General features: G+C 37.1%; 1 protein-coding gene across 10 annotated transcripts in view; it reads right to left on the bottom strand.

Moving 5' to 3' along the window:
• Positions 1-26369, bottom strand: part of CHD9 (chromodomain helicase DNA binding protein 9) — a 113266-nt gene that overhangs the window by 10834 nt on the left and 76063 nt on the right. For 6 of the 10 annotated variants that reach the window (XM_036011811.1, XM_036011814.1, XM_036011812.1 and 3 more), the window contains 16 exons: positions 25157-25353; positions 24510-24709; positions 22776-22935; positions 22248-22337; positions 20203-20306; positions 19598-19715; positions 18678-18735; positions 15845-15887; positions 14526-14745; positions 11842-12044; positions 8789-9694; positions 7471-7634; positions 6448-6720; positions 5539-5707; positions 3331-3470; positions 2831-3052 (listed from right to left, as the gene is read on the bottom strand). In XM_036011811.1, the coding sequence (XP_035867704.1) occupies positions 2831-3052; positions 3331-3470; positions 5539-5707; positions 6448-6720; positions 7471-7634; positions 8789-9694; positions 11842-12044; positions 14526-14745; positions 15845-15887; positions 18678-18735; positions 19598-19715; positions 20203-20306; positions 22248-22337; positions 22776-22935; positions 24510-24709; positions 25157-25353 (3267 nt within the window). The remainder of the gene's footprint in view (positions 1-2830; positions 3053-3330; positions 3471-5538; positions 5708-6447; positions 6721-7470; positions 7635-8788; positions 9695-11841; positions 12045-14525; positions 14746-15844; positions 15888-18677; positions 18736-19597; positions 19716-20202; positions 20307-22247; positions 22338-22775; positions 22936-24509; positions 24710-25156; positions 25354-26369) is intronic. The other 4 variants (XM_036011813.1, XM_028501726.2, XM_028501724.2 and 1 more) reach the window with 3 other exon arrangements.

The following is a 26369-nucleotide window of genomic DNA, read 5'->3' as shown; positions in this document are numbered from 1 at the left end:
TCACCAGGAACCAAACCACCAACCCTTCCGTTCCCAGGCCAGAGCTCAATCCACTGAGCAACACCATCCAGGGCTCACTCTTATTTTACAAATGAGAGTCCAGGCTCAGAGACTTTTATCTCCCTCAAGGTCATGCAGCCAACAAGTGCTTACTTCTGACAATAAAAATTCTTTCCATCAAATTATGCTGGTTACCTTTGCAATTGTCAGCAAAGCAAGGCCTGACATTTGTAGCTATTTCCAATCAGTTGGAACATTCCAAGAGACCAATGCTCAAACTTGAGCGTGGCATACCAGTCCCATCACAGCCAGGACCTAAGCCAACCTTTTCTATCCAGTTACTATTACCCGACAACTTGGTGCACATAATTTGGAATTTCAGACGAGTCACTGTTTTACCTGGCACTCCTATCCTCATCTAAGTCCCCTCATGACTGTTTTACTGTGCCTAGAATATCCCTGTCTTGTGATAACCTGGTCAAATGCCCACTAGTTCTTTATCATTCATCAGTCATGTGTCAGCTGTTTTTCTTCCATCTTATCCCAAATACTTTACTCTGCCTACACAGAGTAATTATTCTTTTAGCTGCTTCCATGGCATTTTATATACACTTCTGTTACAGTATATATACCATGCTATAATTATTTAGTTATAAATATGTCATATTTATATATAACATGAGATCCAAGAAATTGTTAATGTAAAGTATCCTTGGGAAATCAAACTAATTATAGTTTCATATTCTTTACTATAATAAATACTACCTTTAAAAATGTTATTAATATAAGCCCTGGCTGGTGTGGCTCAGTGGAGTGAGTGTAGGCCTGCGAATCAAAGGGTTGCTGGTTCAATTCCTAGTCTAGGGCACAGGCCTGGGTTGCAGACCAGGTCCCCAGTGTGGGGTGCACAAGAGGCAACCACACATTGATGTTTCTCTCCCCGTTCTCCATTCCTTCCCCTCTCTGAAATAAATAAAATCCTTAAAAAATGTTATGAAAATCTTAGTAACAAAGTTATATAAAACATGATGAAATAAAGTTTATTTGCAGAGGAAAATAATAAACAGACATAAATTTAAAAATTAATAAAGACCCCTTTTCAATGATAAAAGGAAGGTGTGAGAACCCTTCAGGGACAGTGTAAGTGCCACGAGGGCGAGAGCTTTACATTGTTCACTGTTTTATCCTCAGTCCCTTGAAATAGCAACAAACGCACAGCAGTTACGCAGTAAAAATTTACCGATTAAATGAATATTAATTTATAACCTGTTAAGAAGTTACTGTGTTAAAACTAACAATTCTCATTATTTTTAGAATTGTAAAGTTCATTCCATGATTGTCCATCAGATTACTGAAAACCCTCCCCTCAGAATTTTAAGAGCTTTATTTTTTTTTTAAACAAAGGGAATAAAATAATGTTTGTGTCACCCTTTGAGGAAACTTAGGGTATGAGAATTCAGAAACTAAGATGGAGGGTCTCTGTTTTAGACTAGCAGGTTTTTTCTTGTAAAATACTAAACTAAATATATATTAGACACAAATATATTAAAATATATAAGGTCTGGCACAAATAACACCCCTCTTTTTAATTACAAAATCATAAGCATGCAATTCTGTAACATAACAATATCACACTCAAGCACTCCATATAAAATTTTGGGTGAAATGTTCAAAATAAAACTATAAACGATTATGCCTGTATTGTTGCCCTCCCGGCCACACTGAAGCAGGCCTCACTTCTGCTGGGCTCTGTGCATTATAGACACAGTCCCCTTCTAAGCACTGGAGGGCGTGCATTTTGCTTTCACTCTAAATAAAGGTAATTTGCTCATGAGGACCCTGGCTTCCACTGGCCCTGTGGAGGTTTGCCCCCAGGCAGCGTGATCTCCCAGATACACAAGACTTATTTTTCTGATGAAAGAAAATACAAAGTGCCCTGCCATTTATACATTGGAGAAGGAGAAGCAGCAGCAGCAGCTCACACGGTAGTAGGCAGCTTCACTGAGTTATCCCTTTAATATTCATAATGGAGGCAGACAGCATAGACCTGTCAATGTCATGACATAGAGATTTACTCTCTTAATACCTTATACAGAGAAACGTAAAGGGAAATGGCCACAAAATTTGATACAATAGCACCTGATAGTAAAGTATTACAAAATGAAATAATAAATTTCTATGAGTGAGAAAAGCCAAATGCTCATAAGATAGGGAATAGTATTTCAGAATGTAAGGAAAATGCAAATGAATTATGATTCTCAGCTTTGATTAATGTAACTAACTGTACATCTGGAAAGACATAGAAGCTGTATTCTTATAACCTTACAAAGAGCTTAAGGGTAGTAGTTTAAGTACTGAATTAAGACATTAGCCACTTGAAATTTCTTTGTCTATGAGATAGTTGTAACAGTGCCAGTCTGATAAAGTTGTGCTGAGTGTTAAATGAGATAATGTGTGTGAAGTATAATGCCAAGTGCACAGCTAAATCTCAGTAAGTGCTTACCATAACCATTATTATTATTTTAAAATAATCTCTTTGAAAAAGAAGGATTGGAAGTTTTATACCTATACAGTCTGCACTAGATCAAACACAGTACTCTATATTATCAAAGGTGATTTTTCTTGCTAAACACTTGAATACGGAATGGAAAAACAGAAAATGACATTGTATTATATCATGGGAAAGACTGTAACAAATTTTTGGCTAATTTTTCTAAGTCTTTGGCAGAATACATATTTAATATAAGTGGATGAGAATTTAAGCTTTATCATTATATATCTGATAAACCACAGAAATAACATATACCAAGATTTGTAAAGGAATACCTACAGGAATAAAAGCTCCTAAATCTTCCACATAACCTGGGTGCTCCTTAAGCCATTTTTCCAAATCCTTTCTCTTCGGTGCATCATCGCCTGCGAGTCTTGTTCCATCTTTCAGGTGAATGACAGGGACGGGACTCTCCGTGTCAGGGACTCCTTGAGGCTGAGAGTATGACAGTGCTGGGTGTATCCCTGCAGTGACCTGTGAGGTGGTTAAGCCCAAAGTAACCTGGAGAAAAACACCAAATGAAAATTTTATATGCAAGCTTTATTATTCTAATTTTGTTCCAATAAAGGAATTCTTTCTGAAGAGGAAAAAAAATTCAAATATCTGCAAAATCTTTCAATTGTAAAATTTTCATGGATCCTGGCCAGTGGTAGTGATGTAGTGTACTTCTAATTTCCTTATTATAACTCCACAAAACATTCACAAAACAGTAACATATATTTTTACATGTTGAATATTGCATTTAACGATCAGTAGTTTTTAAATACTGTTTTACTTACGTGATTAGGTGGTTTATTTTTGTTAAAAAAGAGAATGTCGACACCTTCTACATTCTTCCTCCTCCCTCGCCTTTTTTTCACTACAGGCTGGTTATCTAATATAACTCCATTGGCACCGAGGGTAGACTGAATGGAAGTACCTAATCAAATTAAAAATGCAAAACAGTCATAAAAAGCTAGTTCTTAACCAGTAAAAGCAATCATTTTTCTAAATATATGGAAGTATCAGTTCTGTTTTACATGTCTTAATCAAGCAAATTGTAAGACAGAAAACTCCACTGATTTGTCATTTAAAAACTTTGAGAACTATAATTTAGGCCTCATTCAACTTTTATTTTCTCAATTCCCCCACCCCCATATTCACTTATCTTCACTTCCCCTATTACAGAGAGAAGCATGCCTTTCTCATGTACAAGATAAACCTTTCCCTTTCCTTTGAACCCGTTTATTCCTACCTTTTCTAAAAGTTTGCTTTATAATTTATTTTTGCTTTCTTGTGCCAAAATGTCTTGTTCTATCTTAGACTCATCTCAACTTAACAACATGGCCTAACTCAAATGAACATAAAATTAAACTTCTTCTGGATTTTCTACAACTTTTAAAATGTTTGAAAGGTCTGTCTCCATTGTGTTCCTCTTTATCACAATGAACTCATTCCTCAGTTTCCCATAGTCCATTCTGCCCCAGCCTACTTGACGTATTTCCTTGAAGATCACCTCTAACTGTTTAGTTACCAGATTAAACTGACGTTTCTCATTGCTCATGGCAGTAGGCACTCAGTAATATAAAAAAAAATTTAAAAATGTTTGAAAGGCGTATAAATGAGCCCTGGCCAGGTAGCTCAGTTCATTAGAGTGTCATCCCAATACACCAAGGTTGTGGGTTCGATTCCCTAGTCAGGGCACATATAAGAATCTACCAGTGACATAAACAAGTAGAATAACAAATCTATGTTTCTCTCCCAATTTCTTTCTCAATTTCTCTCTCCCTCTCTCTGTCTAAAACCAATTTAAAAAATGATGTATGAATGAAACAGTTTCATGCATTCAGTCACGACAATAAATACTTATCCAATAGCTATGTACAGGTTATTCTAACTGTTCGCATATGAGTCGGACATAGTTCCTTTCCAAGTACTATATATTCTAGGATTCTCTTCCTGAAAGAAAATATCACTAAGGATGAGCTCTACTTAAAATGATTCACAGCTGTAGTATAAAACACATTTTTCATTCAAGGACAATTTTCGAGCAAGTCCTGTGTATCCCTGAGAAAAGCGCTGCACTGCGGCTGGCTGTGGAACCGTACAGAAAACACGCACCTTCCCACATCTCAGTTCCAAAAAGGAACCTTAATCCATACGGTGAGGAACAACTAATTATAATGATTAAACTCATTTTTTGCATATAAAAGCTTTCATTATGTCCACATAGTAAATTTTATTATAATCAATGAATTATTACATGATTTTAAAATTCTTTCAAATTACTTCTGTACATTTTTAGCTGTAATAATACACTTTCTTAAAGTTATCACATCACTTTTAAAAATACTATTCTGTTTTATAAGAACTTCTCATGACTTCCTATTCTAACATGAATGAAATGTCTTACATCAATTCCCATTCCTTCATGACCACTAACCCCCCCGCCCCCAAGCTCAGGTTTTCATACCGCCCATAATCTAGACCCACTTTTCCTAAGCAGGCTCTGAACTCACACCAATTCTCTCTAGTAACAATCCTGTTTCTGCAAGCAGTCCATGGGAACGAAAGGCTACCTTTCAGGGATCAGTCATAAACTGTATCTTGTGGCTGCCTGGGTTACACAGTCTCTACAGTCTTTCTTAAACTGCTCATTTTAGCTTCCTCTATCAATCAGCGTGAATTTGTGATTTAGATGTCTTTCTTTAAATTTAAATTTGTTTTTATATTTAAATGCTATTTGAACTTTTATCCGAATAAAGCTAATTGGTAAAGTGTTATTTTCACCCAAATATAAAAAATCTCAAAGCTAAATGGGCCTCTGTGCTTTGATGTCATATTTAAAGTCCCAGTATTTACATTAAAAGTTATATTAACTATAGATTTAAGAGAGGTTATTCCAACAGTAAAGGTCAAATGAGTTTTGATTACAAGAGTAAATCAAAGAGGTTTGGAAATGACAGGAATATATTTCATGCGAAGGCAATTATTAGCAGCACCCTCACCTGATACTGGCACGGATTTTGGGAAATTGGCGAGGCTGGTCTCGGACGCGCTCTGGAGCTCCCGGAGCCGCGCGAGGTACTGCTGCTGGCCCAGAGCACAGTCTTCGCTGTCCAACGGTCTTTTCTGAGCGAGCCCTTGCTTCTGAAATGTCAACTTCAAACCACCTTCCTGTGAAGCAAACAACATTATATAAGAAAGGAACAATGTTAAAAACCTCATTGCAGGATATGAAATGTTTTATTTAGAAAAGTGAAGTAAAAACCCTGAATCATTAAGTTCTCGTTTGCTCATGAATCAATTGAAGAAAACATTAAATCAATGTCTATGATGTATATTAAAATTTCTATCTTAAATTTTGAAATATCCATGTAGAACACACACTTTCATAAGCAAAACGAAGTTTTTCACATGACCAATATACTGTAACACTTTCACCTTTGGAAATTCATCCCTATGTACATTATTCAAATGACATTTCAGACAATATCACCCTTGTTTAAGATAGTGAGTAATCAGTTTTGCTTAAAAAATCATAGAGAAAAAATGAAAGGTTACTGAGAACAGGGCATGCTAAGTGTTTTAAAACAGAAAGTGCACTGACATACCATTGAAAGATTATACAGAAGAACCCAAACAGTTAGAAACTGTCACACTGTTTAAGAAAGCATCTTGATCAGGAGAAGGACTTTTTCAGAAGTACAGGTATATAGTATAGAGAAACACACTTCATGATCCCTCTAGTAGAATATTCAAGTTTAATAACCTGGATATCAAAAGGAAAATATTCCAAATACCAGAAAACAAGTATGTGAAGGAAGTAAGAGTAAGAGCAGGCAGCCATTTGCAGGAAAAGCATGCTGCAACACCACAATCGCAATCAGGCCCTAGGGCAATAAAAATAAACATACGTCTTTGATTTTCACTGTAAACTCCTTTTCTCGTACATGCTTCTTCACCTTTGACATCTGTGCTGACTGATCGTGCTCTTCTCTCACACCAGCACCTGGAGGAGCGGGCACACTGGGCTCATTGTGCTCTGTGGCTGCGCCAGGGCTGTCCAGCAGCTTTGTGGTATAGAAAGAAGCCACTGAGTTGGCGTCATAACTTCTTCTAGCTGAAGGCCACTTCCCTTTCAGAACCGTTTGACAAATACTGTCCAACCGGTTGATCATCACACGATCCTGGAAAGGCACACCACATCAAAGTATAATTTTAATAATTAGGCCAGCCTTTAGAGAGCAAAACAGGCTCCAAGCCTTGATGGGTCTAACCCTAACAATATGTGTGTATTTGGTAGGTACAGGTATTCATTCTCACACACATATTACAATTCTATAAGGAGTTATCAAGTATAAGTTCCCATTGGTGGAAGTTAAAAAAATATTATAAAGATACTTTTCTATACTTTTGTATTTATAATTACAGAATACAGGTTCCTTGTGAAAAATTCAAACAACACACAAGTACATAAAAGAGAGTTCTCTATTCCACCGTTTCCCAACCTTACCCCTAAAGGTAAATACTAGCCCAGTCACACAGTAGAAGAACTGTATTACTCCAATCTGAACTCCCACCACTAAATATAAATGCACTTAAATGACCTCCCCACACCCACCACAGGTCACAGCTTGCTATGATTAATTTCCCCAGGGAGACTCCGTTGAAAGCACTTATTTCATAAAGAAGCACTGAATATTAATCTGTTTGTGAACATAAACACTCATTATCCTTTATTCTAAACATTATAAGGTTTTCTTGAGAAATACATACATTTAAGTAGATCTAATTTATTCGATAGTAATAATTGATATTTTTAATGCCAACACCAAAATGTTATCCTACATTTTACAGTGACCTGTTTTTCTACATGAGAAGGCAATGTAGAAAAATACTCAAAAATGACCTATTTCACCAAGAAACTATTCACTTACCTTCGGCCAATACGAAGCTGCCAGCATGTACCCTCCCTGCAAGAGGTAAGCTGACTCTGGGGTCCCGTTGTTCATCTGGAAGCTGTCCTGGGTCTCGTCCTGGGTCGTGCTCAGGGACGCAACACTTTCTTCGTCATAGGCTTTCATGTGCGGGGTAACTTCTGCTGGAAACAACAGTAACTGCTAAAACAGGCTGCACGAAACGGTTTCACATACACTTCAAATCTCGTAATTATGCCGACATATTTGAAAATGAAAAAGGTAAAAAAAAGAGAAAAATTCACCTAGAATACAGTACTCACTATTTTAAAAATCAGCATTAAAGAAAAATAAATGGCATCAAGGAGTCTGAGGACAAATGGTTAACAGGACATCCTTTTAGGCATAACAATTTGATTCTCTAGGTCCATTTCCCTGAAACAGATAACCCTCTGATTGACAGAATGCCTCGGACTGAGACAATCATAAATGCCTGATGAGAGACTGTAACTCCCCAGGTAGAAGACTTTTATTAATTGGGCATTTTCCATGTGGCAACCCTGAAATTTATGCCTATTAGTGTTACAGGGGATCCTGGCACCTGGGAGGCACGATGGCTCCTTAAGTCAGAGCGCAGAGCGAGCCCACTGGGCGGTAACTCGCCCGCCGTGGAACTGGACTGCTGCTCCAAGGACGCCCGCGGCAGAGGACCGCCCTCACTCTTCTGCTGACGAGCTGCACGCGCTATCCTGTACTTCCCGAGGAGCAGCTGCCACGCAGGGCCTATGACATTCTTATTGGTCTGACTGCTTAATCACATAATCCTGGTGGCTGTTATAGAATATTGTCTTCATTTGTTCACTAACCAACTTGTTCCAGTAAAACTAAAATACTAAACTTAAGGCAATCACACAAAAATTAAAATTTTGTGTAAAATCTCTTAATTCTTCCGACGAATTCATTTGGCAATGCCTTGAATATTACCATAGTTTGCCATGTATAATTAGTACTTTTTGTCCAAATTTTTGAGGGAAAAACAAGGATGCACATTTTGCAAGGGCATAATGGTTACACACCATGGGCATAATAATCCTGTGTATGTTGAGCACAAAACGTAGGTGCACGTTATACATGGGAGCACATTATACACGGCAAAATACGGTAAATAGGAAGCCTATACTAATAATTTTAGTTTCCTTTCAAATAGTGCTTCTCTAAGAATCTGTAGACACAAAATTTCAGCTAACAATTTTAAACAAGCTTAAGTGATTGGAACCAATTCTTTTCTTTTTCACTTGTGATCTTGTCTTAAAACAGCAACAAAGCTTTATGCAGATACCTTGCTTTTGAACTTCCTCTTCTTCACTGTCACTTTCTTCTGATGAAGATGAAGAGGATGAGGAGGAGGAGGAAGAGGAGGAGGAGGATGAAGATGATGCTGAAGAACAAGAGGAGGATGAAGAAGAACTGGAGCCCGATCGAGAGTGGGAACAAGAGGAGGAGGAAGACGAGGAGGAAGACGATCTGGAAGAACAGGAGGACCTCTCGGAGTCAGAGTCAGAATCGGAACTAGATTCCGACCCTCTTTTGTGGACGCGCTGTTTGTTAGAGGCCGGGTTTGGAGTTAGGGGTTCTGTTCTGGCTGCAACCATGCGTCTGTCTGCTTCGCCTTTTCCGCCAGATTTCTGGTCTCCAGCAGCCTGTGGTAAAACACCATTCTTTGGACTTACTGGCTCAGACTTTATTAGTGTCCTGGTTTCATCAGAAGACATGGATTCTTCTTCAGAAGACTGAGGCTCCTCTTTAAGGTTTTCACTTTTAACTTTCATATCCTCTAGAATTCCTTTAGCGTCTAGGAGCTTAGGTAAAGGGGCAAGTGGAGAAGCTGAAAGTGCAACTTGGTATTGCTGTAAAAGTGGGGTGGAGGTCCTTGAATGAGCCATCTTACTTTGACTGTAGTTCCTCTGTGCGGCCATAAATGAGAGTTCAGGATCACGAAGGATGTGATAGTCTGTTCGGCTCACCCCGTGTTTAGCGGCTCCAATGAGCAAGTCCCTGTCATGAGGGCCACATTCCCACCAGACCGGTAGGTCTGGATTTGGATGGCAAAGCTTCAAACGCTCGAACAGTTGTGGATGGCGGAGGGCCTGTTCCCTTACTTTCCTTAGAAGTTCAATGCGATACAAAGTCCTAGAAGCACGCTCTTCTGTGATTGGCTGAATAAAAATATTTGGATCCACCAATTCTACATTGAAATAGAACAAAAGCATTAACCTAAAAGGTACTGCATTAGAAATTCAAAACAAATAATGCAACTTCTAAAATGTACCTCTATTGAATATCACTGTATGGTTCCTGTAATTTCTTTTAAGTATTTTTAAATAAGGAGAAATGTGTTTTAAAATGAGAAACTAAAAGTCATATAACATATATAACTTAGATCTACACAAAGTAAGTAAAACATTACCAATTTTTAGAAGCATTCAGTGTTAATATAAATAGGAAATTTATTTTTATGAAATTCCCTATGAACCATGTCTTACTATTCTGTGTCTTAACATGAAAAATTTACTTGAGCTCACTTATAAATATCAATTAAAACTGTTGAACAATGCCCCGTAAACAAATGGAAGTATACATTTGTTTAACCATATCAAGGCAACTCAGGGCATTGCCATGAACTCATAGGAACACCAAAATCTTTCTTAAAATTGGAGGGAATCAAGGGACATTTCTCAAACACCCTATGAACTAGCTTTAGGTGGTTCAGTTTTAACATGATACATTTATTTTTTTGATGAGGTCATATCTCTGTGAGCAGAGATACTGGCAAAGCAAAGCAAGAGAGATATGGAAATTCCATGAATGGTTTCTGGAATTCTTTTGAAAAATCTCAAAGTAACTCAAAATAACAAGTTAAAAAGAAATCATGGGCTATGCAAAAATCAATACGGAACAGCAATAAGAGTGGGAGTCCATTCTACTTCCAAGATTTGAGAAGCTGTACAGTGCCAAACAGAGGCACACATCTAATTAGTAAGTAACTATGGTTATTTGAAAAATACAAATATTGTTCATTCAATTTATGCTATATTTTCAAACTATTACTAGATGGTTAAGGACTTAGAATTTTTTTTTGCAACTTTGTAGTGTATTTTTATTGGGGTCACATTAAATTTAAAACACAGAAACTCACTAAGTTGTTTGGACCTAATTATTCATTAAACAGAACTCTAAGGCCTGAGGTCTGTGAAAAATTCCCGAGACATTAAGGGCACTGTGAACTGAGGAAGTTTGGGAAATTGATCTTAATTGAACCCTCACTCACATTTCTAACAAGAAAAAGCTACTTTTTCAGTCATCTTTTAGTAATTAACTTTTCTTTTAAAACTAGAATCAAAATTGATGGATTTATTCACATAGCTTTACAACGTTGATGGGAACTAAGAACTACCAAAAAAAAAAAAAGGGGCAAGGGGCCTCTGGGCAACTGTAAATAGTAGGAGACACAGCACTGTGCCTTACCTGTCTTTTAAAACTCATCTATGGTTACAACAGACATTAAAGTAGACTAAAATCTACTCTGAATTATCTGGTATTTGGGAAATCAAGTGACTGGCTACTCTGTTCAGTGGACTGACAACAAATCTGCAAGGAAATAAAACAAGGAAAGAAACTCACATGGAATTTAAGTCCTTCTATATCAGACACTTAGACTTTTACTAGGAAATAAGAGCAGGAAGCCACTGGGTTTAGCAGTCAGAAATCACACTCCACAAAGAGTGAAGACAGCTGCTCCTGACAGTGTAGTCCTGAGAGGAGGACCTGCCCACAGCTTCCAACACCGTGGGGTTCACCTCAGAACAGCTCCTTACAGGGCTGTGAGCACCCATGATTAGTGGTTTTTCTTTCTTTTTTTTTGATGGCCCCGAGTGACCTTATCTTATTACAAGTCTTTAAAATGTCTTTTTGAGTGAAGGCCTGTCTGCAAAATTATTCATATAAATAAGCCCTCCAGCATAGCTCCTAAAAGACGGACTAAAAATATAAGTTATAGCTGTTCACCAAAAGCCATCCTTCATCTTCCACCTCCCCCAACCATAAATCTAATAAAACACAGTCATTTTCTCAAAAACTCAATGTGTACCCTCATTCTCTTTAGATTTCATCTTAACAGGTTTAAGGAATAGGAGATTTTTAAATATGGTTTATTCACAATTCTGAAAAACTGCTAACATTGAATAAGACAGTATTGAAAATTTCTGATTTTATTAACCAATGTCACACCGATAAATTCTATTAAAAATATAGTAAGAAAAATAAATCTTCAAAATTTTAATGTTTTTTAATGATTTTGGCCAAAACGAGGAAAAGAAGAAATTTTATACCTACCTTCTTTGGAGGGAAGACGGCAAACCCTGCGACACATAGACATGAATGCATACAAATATTTCTCCAGGCTATCATCAGTTTTCTTATGTAGCCTAGCCATGGCTCTAAATTTTGTCCAATCAAATTGGCCTCTGTCGGGATCAAACACCACTCCAAATGTAGATACGACTCTGTAAAAGTCGGCTTCTTCTCTTCTTGTCCATCTGTTTTGAATCAGATTTTTTAAAAAAGCTACATTGGTTACTGAAATAAACATTTATTAATGCTGAATAGAATGACTATAGTAAACATTTAAAACACTGAAAGTAACTAACACTTTAATGGATTAAATAAATCCAGGGTTGTTATTGCCTTGTAAATACATTTAAAATACTAGCTGACTCATCCATCTAACCATGTTTCTTTTCCTTCAGACAATAATAGTTTTTTGCACACTGACTATGTGAGAAAATATGCCTAAACTACAAGATTATATAAGACACGATGATACTACCTTCAGGAAAAAGATAAAACATTTCAACTATACTTATAATACAACATAATATTTTAGAGCTTCAGGAGTGATGGAAACCAAGAACTTTAAGAGAGCACAGAAGGAGGCTTAGTTCAGACTTGAGTGATCAGGAATGGCATCGCGGAGTGGCAGGTAAGAGGGCACGGGCTAAGATTAGGGAGGGCATATTAGGAAGTGGACAGAGAACAAGCAAAGCAGGAAGAAAAGTACATTTTGCGGGGGTGGGGGGTGACGAGTATTCCAGATTGACAAGGAGATGGCCCATAGTAGGGACAGTGGGGGATAGGGTTGGGGTCAGATTATGAAATGCTCTAAATGCCTGGCTTGAAATAGTCTGTAGTAAGTTAAGAGCTCCTAAAAGATCCTTAAAGGGGTAATATTGAACTCATACAACTGTTGTGTAAATTAGAAAAAGCATATGAGAAAATCCTTTGAAAAACATTAACAGGAGATTTTTAAATAATGTATCATAGAGATACATTAAGAAGACTAATTTAATGATGATGTAAAAATTGTCAGTCTGGGAAACCAATCAAGTCATATGAACCTTACACCTGAGTGTTAAAAAAAACTAGGAAAGGTGAAAAAAGAATGAATTCAAAGACCACACAGATCACACAATCAAAAAAGTCACAGTTCCTACCTTCAAAGTATTTACAACTTAGGCAGACATAGAAAGGAAAAGATAAATGTCATTACAGTATCTTGTTGACAAAGGAGTAGTTCATTTAAACGAGTGCCTTAAGAGTGCAGTAAAAAGAATACCGTCAGCTGAAGTGGTTGAGAAAAAAAATTAGTGCGGGTTTGGACACGTGTTCAGCTCTGAAGGACAGACTAGGTATGAACTAAAGTGGGAGAACAGGTATTATCCCAGGTGATAAGAACAACATAAGGTAGGGTGTTGAGTCAATGTTAGGAGGACAGTTTGGATGAGAGAACAGCAGTGAATAAAATTAGAAATGCACACTGATGCCTAAATTGCAGAGACTCTTGAAATGAAGCTCAGGAAGTTAAACTTTACACATACACGAAATAGGGAGTCATTGAATGTCATGATAAAACTAGTTATCTTAGGAAGATTAATCCAGAACCTACAGACTGAGGGGAAATGTTAGGTGGTGGAGGCAAAATGCCCACAAATTCTTTGCCAGTCTTCCCATTGAGAGTTGTAATCTATCTCCCTTTCCCTTAAATCTTGGTTGGTCCTGTGACTTTTTTTTGACCAACAACAGGTGGCAGAAGTGACACTTTGTAACCAGCCATGGAAGTGAGGCCACTGTGGACCTTCCAGCCAACAGCATGGAAAGTAGAACTACCCGGTCAAACCACTTAAATGTGAGAAATAAAAAACTGATGTTGGGGGGTTAAGGGACCATGTTTTGGGGTGAGTCGTTACACAATGAAAGATAACTGAAACAGTTACAGAGGTGGTAGTAGAGGTATCCACTTATGGAGATATTTGAATTTAAAGATTATATCTGGAATAGCTAAAATCTAAAGTTTCAGACTAAGTAAATGGAAAAAAAAAAAAGACTCATCTCCCAGAGAACATCCAAGGACCCAAGTTTAACAAGAAGGGCTGGTTACTGCTGAACATTCCAGTCTTTTTCTGGGAACTCTGCCTTTCTAAGAAGTTAAAGCTTTTGGGATGTGAGAAGCTTCCCTGTTCTCTTAACAAGGTCTCTTGTAAGAAGTTCTACTGCCATTTGTTCCCCTTCCACATAGTAGTTCCAAGGGTTCTGCTATGCTGTGGATAAAGCATAGATGGATGTCTTTCAAAGATTCTAATATAATATTTCATAAAAGTCTCAATGTAAAATAAGATAGAATGGAATTTACTTTATGTAATTTAAAAGTTTCACTGATAATTCCTGAGCTTGCTCTGTACCTTCATTTCTTCATACCAAACTGTTCACAAACATGACAAAAGAATGATTAACTGAAAAGTATGGCTAGTGACCACAAAATGCAATAATGTCTATTAATTTTACCATATTTGTTTATGTATTTATGCACATGTATATATGAACATAAAGCATTTTGGTTTGACCAACTCCTTTACCTATATATGCTTTTCACAAAGTGATGAATCACATCCTAACAGCCTTCGGAAAGAAGAACTGTATTCAGATACAATATATTACATATTTGGTGCTATTTGTTGTCTTACCTTTGCTGTCTTTCGATCTTGGCTGCCATTTTCGGATTGAGAGTGACTTCTTCATAAAGAGGCTGCATTGCACTGGCAGGCACTGAGAAAGCAGGCTGTATTTGCTGGATTTGTCTGTTTTTATTAGTACGCTGATATGCAGTGATGAGACGCCTCAAGCGTGTGGTTAAAGCCGACTGAGTAGGCCAATAAACTTTATCACCCTCCATCAGTTGGCCATCTATATTTAAAGAAACTCATGTCATTTAAAAGAAACTAAGAAATAAAATTAAAAACAAAATTCAACATACCGCAATGAAGATTACAAAAGCAGCAAAATTTCTCTACTTCAATTTTTTCTTTCAATTTGATTACGTGAAAAACCAAACCAAATTTCTCATCACAAAAAAGTTTATAGCTCTAAAAATCTTACAACAAACTTTAAGAGCAAGTCAAAATAAGTAGGTCACAGTGGAATAAAGAACCCCAACGCTATCCATATACATTTACTTGAACAGAAAAGACAGCTCTTACATCACCAGGTCTTATATCTTACTAGTTGGTGAATACTCAAATGCCTCAACTTAGAAGTCAAACTGAAATCCATGAGAAAAATATAAACTCTTCTAAGTGATCTGTATTAAATTTATCTCAATTTCATTGGAATCAAAACATCTTTTAAGTCATTAGGGAGTTTCATTTTTTTAAACTAGTTTTAATTAATTTTTAAAATTCATTAAGACAATGCTGCAACTTTTAAGCTTTTAGACACCCACTGCAGTGCAGGATCTAACTGTTTCCAGGATGTAATATTATACTTATATCCACCATAATCAAGCAGTAATTACTGATGCCAAGCAAATGTCTTCAGTGCCCAGCGGAACTACGGAAGGATGAAGCACGACTCCCCTGGGTCCCCGTAAGGCACTGAGTGTACTCAGTGACGGTGTTTTGCTCTCCTGGTATCACAAAAAAGCAGGAGAGACCCTGTACAGAACTAAGCCTTGTAGAGACTGAATGAAAAGAATGGTCCCTAATGGGCCTTTGGAATGAATAACCAAGTGAAAGAATTGATTATTGAATTAACAATAAAGATGAGCTCTAACATTCAAGTTTAATAATCAAACCATAAAAATACCAGCTTCTTTTTCTAGAATAAAAGATTTGCAGCTAAAAACATTGTGAAATTCCCAATTAGTATATTCAACAATGACTGCAACCGTCTTCAATAAAAAGTTCATATATATTTGAAGAATTATGAAAATTTATTAGCTTCTGATCTCATATCATGAGAGTATTAATTTATAATAATAATAAATAAATAATTAGATGTGATTTACCTCCATCTGCTATAACAAGATCTCCTGGTGAGGAAACATCATCCTTTTAAAGAAAACAGAAAATGTCACAGGGTAATTGGGTCAAAATAAAGATAAGATAAAAAGAGTATCAAACTTCTTTATAACAGAACTTTATGCTAAACTTTTATTTGTTCTTGTTTTCCATATTTTCCTATTTTTCTACTGCCTTTCACATTTAGACCCATCACTACTAAAATTATTTCCTTTTCTATGATTACATTTAGGTCAGTTTCTTTTCTTCCAACCTGCCTGTAAATACGCCTCAGGTTTTATTGACAACTGATTTTTTTATTGTTCTATATACCAACTTTCACATAATTTATTCATTCTCCTACACAGTTATTAGCACACCTTCAATTTTTTTCTTTTTCAATCTTCAACAGTTTCCTTTTGTTGTATGCCCGATTTATATCTGTCAACAAAGCATCTTCAATTAGGTATTGCAACATTATTATAAACTTAACATATTTATAACTTTGGTAATTTTATTCCAATGACTTCTAGTTTGTATTGTTTTAGAAAAGCCTAAAGTCTGATTTATCAGCCTTTGTAGGAGCGTCTTTTTTTTTCTGGTTGATTTTAACATCTCCTCTTTGTTTGGTGTATCCGTTTCACCAGCATGTTTCTTGGAGTGGATTTATAGTTTTATTTATCCCGCCAAGATTCCCTTTATTGCTTGAATGAGGATCCCTGTCTTTTATCTACTTGGGACGAGTTCTCCACTGGTCTCTCTTGAAACAGGGCTTCTCCCGCGCACTCTCCAGCCCCTCCTGCTGCAGTGCCTGCTACACACACTGTGAAGATGTCACCATTATTCTCTCCGTCTCTAAATCTCTTTATGTCTCCACTGCGCTGCTTATTGACTTTTTGCCTCAGCTCTGAATTTACTGCCTCTCTCACGCCTCCTGCTAGCCCTGACAAAATGGGTCTGGGCTCTTTAACTATCTTTTCTTTGCCAGCCAGCTTGAGAAGTTCTGTCAGTAGCGCATGCTTCAGAGACACTGTGAGTCCCCTCACTGCTCAGCTCCCTTGGGACATGCCCCCTTCCCAGCGCCACCTCCTGTAGTTCAGGCAGCTTCTTCTGCACCCGCTGAAGAGGAGCTTCCCGCCCTGGGTGGTTTCCTAGTGGAGTACCTCCACTGAGACACTCCCCCAGGAAAAGCTTCCTTGGCAACCTTAGAGGATGGCTTTTCCCCAAGTCGCACGAGGGCAGTGGCACAGCAACTTTTCTGCCATCCAGTGAACTGTAGCCAATCCCTTACCAAAAAGGCCAGGATTCCAAGGGATAGGGCTCCTCCGTGGGTGCTTTGCATCAGCCCTAGGAGTAGTGGCTATTCCTCTAATTCTTTAGATCTTTCACTCTTGCTAGCCAATCCCTCATGACTTCAACCCCGCCCCCACAAACAATCAGTAAGTTTTACGTTAAACTTTTACCATCAAATTAATCTTGTTTCTCGCTTCTGATTTGTCCAAAGTGATTCATCATACTATAGTATGGATAATTTCCACATATCTACCTTCTAAATCATTTCAGATGAGCTGTATCTAATCTGCTTCTCCAGTTTTAAATTTCATTGACTACATTTTCTACTTCTAAAGTTCTATATAATTTTTTTCAAGTGTCCCTAGTTCTAAAAAATTATACCTTATCTTTCTTTGGTTTCTGTTTCTTTCTTCCATGAATTTAATCATTTAAACATGTACTTTTTTTCTATTTCAACAGGTCTATCATCAGGTGTTCTTTGAGTTCTGTCTAATCTTGGTCTTATATTTTTCTAACAATAACTCATGATAAATTATTCCTTGTATAATTGAAATATTTGTGATTTAACCTCATTTATGGAGGGCTTTCTCATCCATAAAGTCTCATCAGTACTCAACCCCATTTTATATTACATTTTTGGTCTGAGTGTCCCTGGACTACAGAGATGGGGTGAAAAATCACACTGTAAACTGAAGAGAGGGCAGGCCTATGGCTCTGAATTCTCAGGGGAGACAATTTTCCTCCACCTGAAGTCCACGGTAAGATGAACTTGCTTGTGCTGTTGGTTCGAAAGTACTGACCTGAGAGTTCTGACTTTATACAGGACTTTACTTCTCACTGACACACACCAGCCTCAGCCTCATCTCTTGTCCTAATATACACAATTAATATCCGAAGCCTGGTGGCGATTCAGAACAGCAGATCCTCCCTGGCAGCTACAGCATCATCTTGTCTTTTACCAGGCTCCCAAATATCATGGAGCTTCCTCATCTCCTTTAACATCACCTTCCCATCTACAGATTGTTTTCTGCACTTTCACCCAACCCTTGTCCTTCCTTTTGATTTGATATCATAGTGCACTCAGAACTATGCTGCAGCCGCTCAGGATTCCTCTGGGCTCCACCCTGCATTGCAAACCTATTTGTGGAGGCGTAGCTCCTGTTTGTTGCTGTGTAGTGTTAGTATCCAGTTCTTACTCTGCTTCTATCTGTTGCTGTGTAATTTGAGTAGCTTGTTCTTACTCTGCTTTGGAATTCTGAGCCTGGACACTGTTTCTTAGCTCCTGGAACCGTAGCATGTGGGTGAGCCCCATTTCCTCGACCTGCTGGAAGCAGCCTCCAACTTGTCTAGAAGGGGAGATCAGGCAAAGTCTGAATGATTATTTGTGGTATCTGTCGACTAAGCTGATCACTAACAAACCTTCTGAGGTACAGAATTATGTGTAACGAAAACATATGAAGGAAAAGCACACAATAGAGAAAGAAAGCAAAGCAAAGAAATCAAAGAATAACTGAAATTGAGGATTTTAAAATATGATCCAAAGCATACCTCTATATCATCTTTAAAGATAGCTGGGGCAGGTTTGTATTCTGGATCTTCCACATCTCTGTTAAAAAAACAACAACAACAAAAGCAATTGTAACTGTACTGGACTTAACATTCTTTTGACAAGACAAACAAATGGAGCCTTGTGGGGATGACTTTTCAGTGTGCTTTAAAAATCAGACTGAAGTCTCTGCTCTTCAACCAGGGAAACCATGCTATAGGACAAAGACTATTATATGGCAGGTCGGGAGAAATCTTGTTTAATTTACTCATATTCCTATGTTAGCCTTTAAATATAGAATTATTAACCTTAACATAGTCTTACTTTCCTCTTTTGGTAAGATGACAAGGGCCCTATAACTGGTATAATGAACAACATTGTATTTCTCTTCCTTTGCAGCTTCTTGGCCTCTTAAATTTTATGGCCTTAATGGCCATGATTGTTAAGAATGGCAAAACACTGTGAACTTTTTTTAGAACTGGAAGTGTTTAACTTGAACCCAGGAGCATTTAAAGCTTTATTTTTTAATAGCTTCTTATTTTTAAAAAGTATGGAGAAGAAATCTTTTGGTTACTCAAACAAAGAATGAGTTGATGGAAAAGAAATTATAACCATCTAACTGTTTTTGTCTAGGGCAAGAATGAATGTTAGCCGATGAAACAAACCCTGAAAAGGAAAAGAAAATGGAAAAAATAAAGGACTCATCAAAACAAAGGGTATGAGGCAGGTCCAGTCTCTTCCTTGATTTCACTAGTCAGACAAGCGCTAACTTACAAGAGAATCATTAGCTCTTCTAAGCTGTAAACTCCAATTCTGCTATTCTACATCATTCAAGGTAACCACCAGTGACACAAACAGGGGCACTGTCCCTGCTGGACACTGACAGGGGCACAGAGAACCCGTGACTCTGAGGCGCACATACCCATCCATGTAATCATTCGCCCTCTGTTCTGCAGCAACTGCTTTCTCGTCAGGCTTCCCCACTCTTTCCAAGAAGCACAAGGCCGGGTCTGCTCGGATAGTGTTGTATTTCTCATAACCTGGAGAGATCACCAATGAGCAAAGTAAAAAAGATAACAGAGAGATATATAACTATAGTCATCCCTCATGTTTACAGTGGACGACATTCCTGGACTAAAGGGACCATATATTAAAATGATACATTTTCTAGCAATTATCACAAATATCACATGACATGGTATTATGTATACTTGAATTTTGATTAAATTTATCTATTAAAATGAAAAATAGGGAAAACTGATCACACACAACACACTTCATATAAGAACTCTTTGTAAGAGGTGAAGTCATGTGATACTTATATCCAGGAGGGATGGTTCGCATGCGCCGCCCTTTTCCTAAGGAAATGCTGTGACTGACAGGTGCAGTGTGCTAGTGTATGCTTTATATGATACATAATAACATGAATGTGATGGGACTAAAGCTTCAAGTGGAAATCAATAAACAGAACTAGCTGAATAACACTACACATAGGATAAAGACTCCACCAACATTATTTTCACTCACCATGTTTAAAAACTCCTATAAGGAGTGACTTATCGGCGTCAAAATCCCACCATTCAGCAGGAACTTCTGAGTGATCTGGTTCTGGGACCCAAACATCGATGTCACTTAAAAAAATCACAATATGGCATTATGAATGACTGCAAATGATCAAAAGGGAGGCAAAATTTTTACCTGGCTTGTAATAGATTGTGATTTTTAAAAAAGGGATATGATTTTATTTCACTGATTTTTTATATTCCATAATCACCAAATTAAAATCATAAAACTGCACAAATCAACAGTTACCATAAAATGAATTAATAACCTTCAGTTCAACAAAAGAAATAAGTTTCAACAAGGTTTACTTTACTCTTAAGTAATCATAATTCTTTCCACTGATTTCCCTTAGATATATAATATATAAGGGGCCCCTTTGGAAAGTAGAGACTTATGTCAGCAAACAACTTTATGAAATCATCTGCTTTAAATATTTCATTTTGTATATAATGAGACTGATGCCCTAGAAGGGCAAATAAATTATTAGGCTACAAAAGGAGTTGACCTCTTCTAGATTGCTTTTGCGAAGAAATCACATTGAAAAATTAAGAATTGTTTACAAGAGGCAAATTTTTGATTCATAATTTGATCAGAACATTCAAAAGTGCTATTTTATGCTGTATATACATAATACCATACCATAAAATGAAAATACAGTAAGTACCAAGAACCATAATATGTCCGCCCACGATGCTTTGGTAACTTGGCTATTTTCTTGAACATGAAACAGCTCTGGCACTTACAATTTTGCAAACATAATTTCCTGTTACATTTGGGCATGTGCCTCACCCAGACTTGAGAGGTTAGGAAAGGCTGCGTTGACGTCAGCTGAGCAGTAAGAGGGGGAAATCAATGTGCCAGAAAGAGTGCAAAGGCCTGGAGGCGTCAGCAATGAAGGCACATTTGAGAGACGTGGATCTGACTCTCAGAAGCGAGATGGGGGCTGGAGATAGACTGGGGAGGTGTCAGTACAGAAATAAACACTAAAGCCACAGAAAAGACAAGGGTACCCAAGAAGAGTAAGTGACAAGAAGAGAGGTCCTCTGTGAAGGCATTTAAGAGACAGGTAGAAGAGGCACTGAAAACCAGCAAGCAGCGCGATAAAAATAAAATCCATACGAGATTTTATTGCAGAGTAGTGGTGGCAGAGGAGTGAGGTGTAGAATGGTCCTCTTAAAGAAGAGAAAAGTGAATTTACTAGTCACGGTGGTTTGTGATCACTCTCATTTGGGAACCATGACCATGGATTTGAAATGGGTCACTTAAGCAGGGTTTACTTGATCTTCTCCAGCAACGTTCAACAAGAACTAAGTGGACCCTTGGGTTTATCCTGAGTTGGAGTTGAGCCACATTTGTAGAACAGACGGAAAAGCAGGCAAAGGATCTGAGTTAGTGATTAAATTGTGGGACGACAGCATACAGATTTCGTAATGAGGAAAGGGGTGTGAAAGTGGTGATGGACAGTGAGTGATAAGATGGAAAACACTGCGATGAAGTTAGAGAATCAGAGTAGAAAGCACATGAATTACGTGAGTTGGAAGGACGGAAGTAATGTTCAAAATTTAGGAGTAGTGCTGTTACTGAGGATGGCAAGATGAAATACACGACTGTGCAAGCACGGGCCCACCATGGGGAGGAAAAAGATGACTGCAGACGAAGGTGAAGGAACTGAGGCGCCAGGGGGTTGGATGGATCCTGCATGGGCATAAAAGTCAGTCAGTACAAACCCTCTTCCACTATGAGTACAGAAAAACCTAAGCTCAGGAAGGTTAAGTTTCAGATTTCACGGTAGGAAACCACTACACTACTGTCGTTCTTATTATGTTATCACTTAGTGACAAAAGCAAAGATGACAGTAATAGAAGGCTTCAAATTGGTATGGGTTCATTCTCTAAATTTGGTGTATTTTTCTTCTTGTGAATTTCACTGACTAACGAGCCACCAGAACAATTATACAGTTTTTTGCCTCTTCATGTTACTGAAAAATATAAACAAGTTTTTTCATTTACCTTGCATCAACTCCATCGAAAACCTTCTGACACTCATTTCCAATGACTTCTTGCTTTAGATAATATAGCATTCTTACCCGAAGCAAAACCCTAAAGATAAGCAGAAAGAAGTCAGAAGACACAAAGACATTAATCATTAAAAAAAATCCATACATGGGGTTTAAATTAGAAAAAAATGTATATACAGACTTTTTATAATGAAATAACAACAATTACTTCTTGATTAGTAGATAAATCTCATCAGTACCACATACACAAAATAGGTTTGTCTGAAATCTTCACAATCATCATTATTTAAGTAATGTACAATGAGATCATTTGGAGGCCACTTTTTATTTCTCTCTCTGTTGATGAAACAGTGACACAAGAGGTACCAGGATTTGAGGAAGTATATCCTGTGAGATTAAGATTAGGACTGGTCCTAGACCACACTGTCTCTGTACTCAAAATCAGTATGCTTTCAGGTTGTTCAGAAATTCACAAAAATAAACTGCTAATGCGCTGTGGTTTAGATCCCCCACTACCTACTTGTTACAGTGGTGCTTGATGTGTTTTTTGTAGCCTTCATCTTGAAGCAGCTGCTCAGGGTTGTATTTTCGAAGCCATTCTGCTTTCTGTATATCAAATGAGCTCGTCTGGGTCTTTACTTTCTTCCCCTTTCGGCCCCTGGGTACTGGGGCTGAGAGGCCTGTTAAAATGAGGTGGACATGTGAAATCAGGGAAATGTGTATAAAGTTCTGCAATGCGAAAGATTTTTTTCAACGTAAGAAATTTCTGGAGACTTTCAGAGGTCTGCACAGGCTACACACAGAGATCTTCGAAATATTACGGGAAACAATACTGATCCAATCACAAGACGATGGGTCGACACGATTACTTTAAACAGATATTAAGACAACTTCCCCCCCAACAATCCTTCTATCTTTAATGAGTGAATTTCATTTTATTTTTGTTCCAAAACACATTTTTTTCAAATGTAAAAACCAAAAGATCAAACCTTTCCCTGTGCTTTACTTTGTTCCCCTAGTAACAAAAATCATGTTTTGGCCTGGATTTTCAAAACTGATTTTACAAATAACATGGATTACATTTAGCCATTGTGGGTTCTTGTGGGTTCCTGTTTAGAGCTAAATTCATTTCATTTCTTTGACATTTTTCTTGTAAAACATTTCAAGGATACAATAAAGGATTTCCTTTAATGTATTCTTAATGTTAATGTATCCTGTATCTGGACAGTTTTATTGAGAGAAATAACGTATAGCTGAAATCCACTCCACTCCTTCCTCCCAAAGAGGCTCACTACCCTGAATTTGTTTTTGCATTATTACGTGCATATATTCATATGCTGAGACATATTCAGTATTTAAGTTTTCACACATCATATTATACATGTAATCCTGCAACTTACTTTTTTTTTTTTTTGAGATTTATACTTGGTAATTCATGAGACTAATCCATCCATTGTAATTGCTGTGTAAAGTCTATGACTACACACCTCATATTAATCTTCAATGACACTTGAGTTATTTCCCGTATAATTTCTCTCAATTAGTACTCAAGAAGGTCGGATTCCTTCCGATCCACACCTTGTGTGTCTTCTCCTCACCATGTGCTCTGCTAGCTGGAAGTCCTACCGCAGTCATGCACAGAAGCACTGTGTCCACCTGTCTGTTTCTCCTTAACATTTTGCTGGTTTTCTCTTTATATTTTGAAACCATATTGTCTCATGCATTCAAGTTCATACTTCTTTTATGGATTTGTCCATTTTTTATTGTGTAGTGTCTTTGTTTTAATACTAGTCAATTACTACCACCTTAAAATTGCATTTTTTCTGTTATTATTTTGCATTCCAGCCCTCTTAAAAACATTCATACTTAGATTTTTCTAATAAAACCAGTAGACATTCCATATTTTTAAACCCTTCCCTAACAAAATGACCTCACACGAATCATTAAATCCTATTTATTGTTTCATTTCTGCTACTTACAATGTAACTTATAATTTAAGATAGGTCTGTCTGTGCCCTGGCTGGTGTAGCTCAGTGGACTGAGCACGGGCTGCGAACCAGGCATCGCAGGTTTGATTCCCAGTCAGGGCACATGCCTGGGTTGCAGGCCATGACCCCCAGCAACCACACATTGATGTTTCTCTCTCTCTTTCTCCCTCCCTCCCCTCTCTAAAAAATAAATAAATAAATAGAATGAAAATAAACAAAAGTTAAAAAAAAAAGAAAAAAGAAAAAAAAAAAAAGAATGTTCTTACCTAGATGATTCTGCAGCTCCCGTGTCTGTCCATCTTCAGTTGGAGTAATGAGATCCCAGATGAAGCCTTTAATTTTCTCATCTCCTCGGTAGTGAATGAGGCAATAGGCTAAGAGTGCTCGGCAAATGATCTCTACATCATGCTCGTTTAGCTGCCTTTTAAAACGACCATGAGATAGGATCTCTCTCCATCGTCCCCATCTGGTTGAAAAAGATATATTTACATTATTGTTGAGTCAAGGTCTAAAGAAAACCATATCTCATAGATAAAAGGCATGAAAACTACAAAAAACACACTTCATCATTAATAGGATTTACCTAATAGTTTTTCCCCATGAGTAAAATGCTGAGCCATGTCATAGTAACTTCTAGTATATTTTATTCCTTCAGGTATAACATTATTCACTCTGTATTAGTAAATATGCAAATCTCAGGACAATGAGTTTGACTTCAGTGATACATTTATAATTTAAAACTTAAGAAGGCCCCATCATTCTGCTATTGAACATGTTAAACATAAACTGAGGAAACTTTAAAAATATATTTTATTGATTTTTAATAAGGTAAAAAATATACTAGAATATAGTATGTTTTCTGTAATTTTACACAGCACACTACTAAAAGTAAATGTTAAAAATAATATTTTACCCATAGACCAGTAGATTTTTTTCTACTCTAAAGCATTCAGTTCTTCCGTAGCCATTGGAACGGTCACAGGGTCTCCGGAGTTTGGGCTTTTCTTCTCCTTCACTTTCAGCTTCAGATAGTTCAGCTAATTCATCTTTTGTGGCACTAAAGGGTCTTGTTTGCTTCCTAATTCTTGGAGTGTCAATAACCAAGCTGTTCTGTAAAATTTAACAGCTATTACTTGAAGGCCCTTTTGCTATTGGGCTTATAACGCTGTCTTATATTTTCACCTTTCAAATTGTACAGAAAGTTAGTAATTATAGAAAGCGAGAAAAAGAAATTACAAACAATTTAACCAACCTACCAAATAAACTTAAAAATGTTTACATTCCTTTTTAATCCTTATTACCACACATAATTTTTTATTACAGTAATAGGATTAAAATATTTAGGCATTTTACTTTATATTAATATGAAAGTTACTGTATTATGCATCTGCAATAACCATAATATATTTTAAGATAGATTTATGGATTATGATTTTCTTCACCTAATTCATAATTTAAGGTAGATTGTTTTAAATTTAAAACAAAGTAAGTCTTTATGATCTAATGTTTATTCTACAGATAAATTCAAAAGGAGGAAATTATCTAAGACTAGAAGTATTGGTAAAATGATATAAGTATTTTTTATAGATCTAGAAATTGTTTCAGTGCTTTCCAAAAGTTACTCTAATACACAGAAAGCAAGGTAATAAGTATACGAACACACTATGCTCAATTTAGTTTTAATTCATTCAAAGCAACCTAAGTTAACATGCTTTTTTCTTTACTGAGAAATTTCTCTAAGTTGAGCACTATGTTATGGGCTGCAGATACAGAGGCAAGTACGACAGCTTTTGCTCATAAGTAATCTGTAGTCTTGAGGGTTAGACTAATGAGGAAACAAATAAATACTATTCAGGATGGAGTACTTTGTGATACAAGATGGATACAATTGAATGGATCACCATTAATGGGATCTGACACCAAGATAAAGAGCAAAAAAGAAAAAACACACAACTTAAAGATATTTAAAATGTTTTTAAAACACATTATAAGAGCCCTGGCTGGCGTTGCTCAGTGGATTGAGTGCAGGCTGCGAACCAAAGTGTCGCAGGTTTGATTCCCAGTCAGGGTACATGCCTGGGTTGCAGGCCACGGCCCCCAGGAACCACACATTCATGTTTCTCTCT

This window comes from Phyllostomus discolor, chromosome 12, assembly GCF_004126475.2.
Source record: "Phyllostomus discolor isolate MPI-MPIP mPhyDis1 chromosome 12, mPhyDis1.pri.v3, whole genome shotgun sequence".
NCBI classification, from domain to species: domain Eukaryota; kingdom Metazoa; phylum Chordata; class Mammalia; order Chiroptera; family Phyllostomidae; genus Phyllostomus; species Phyllostomus discolor.
This window is presented reverse-complemented; position numbering and strand designations above follow the sequence as displayed.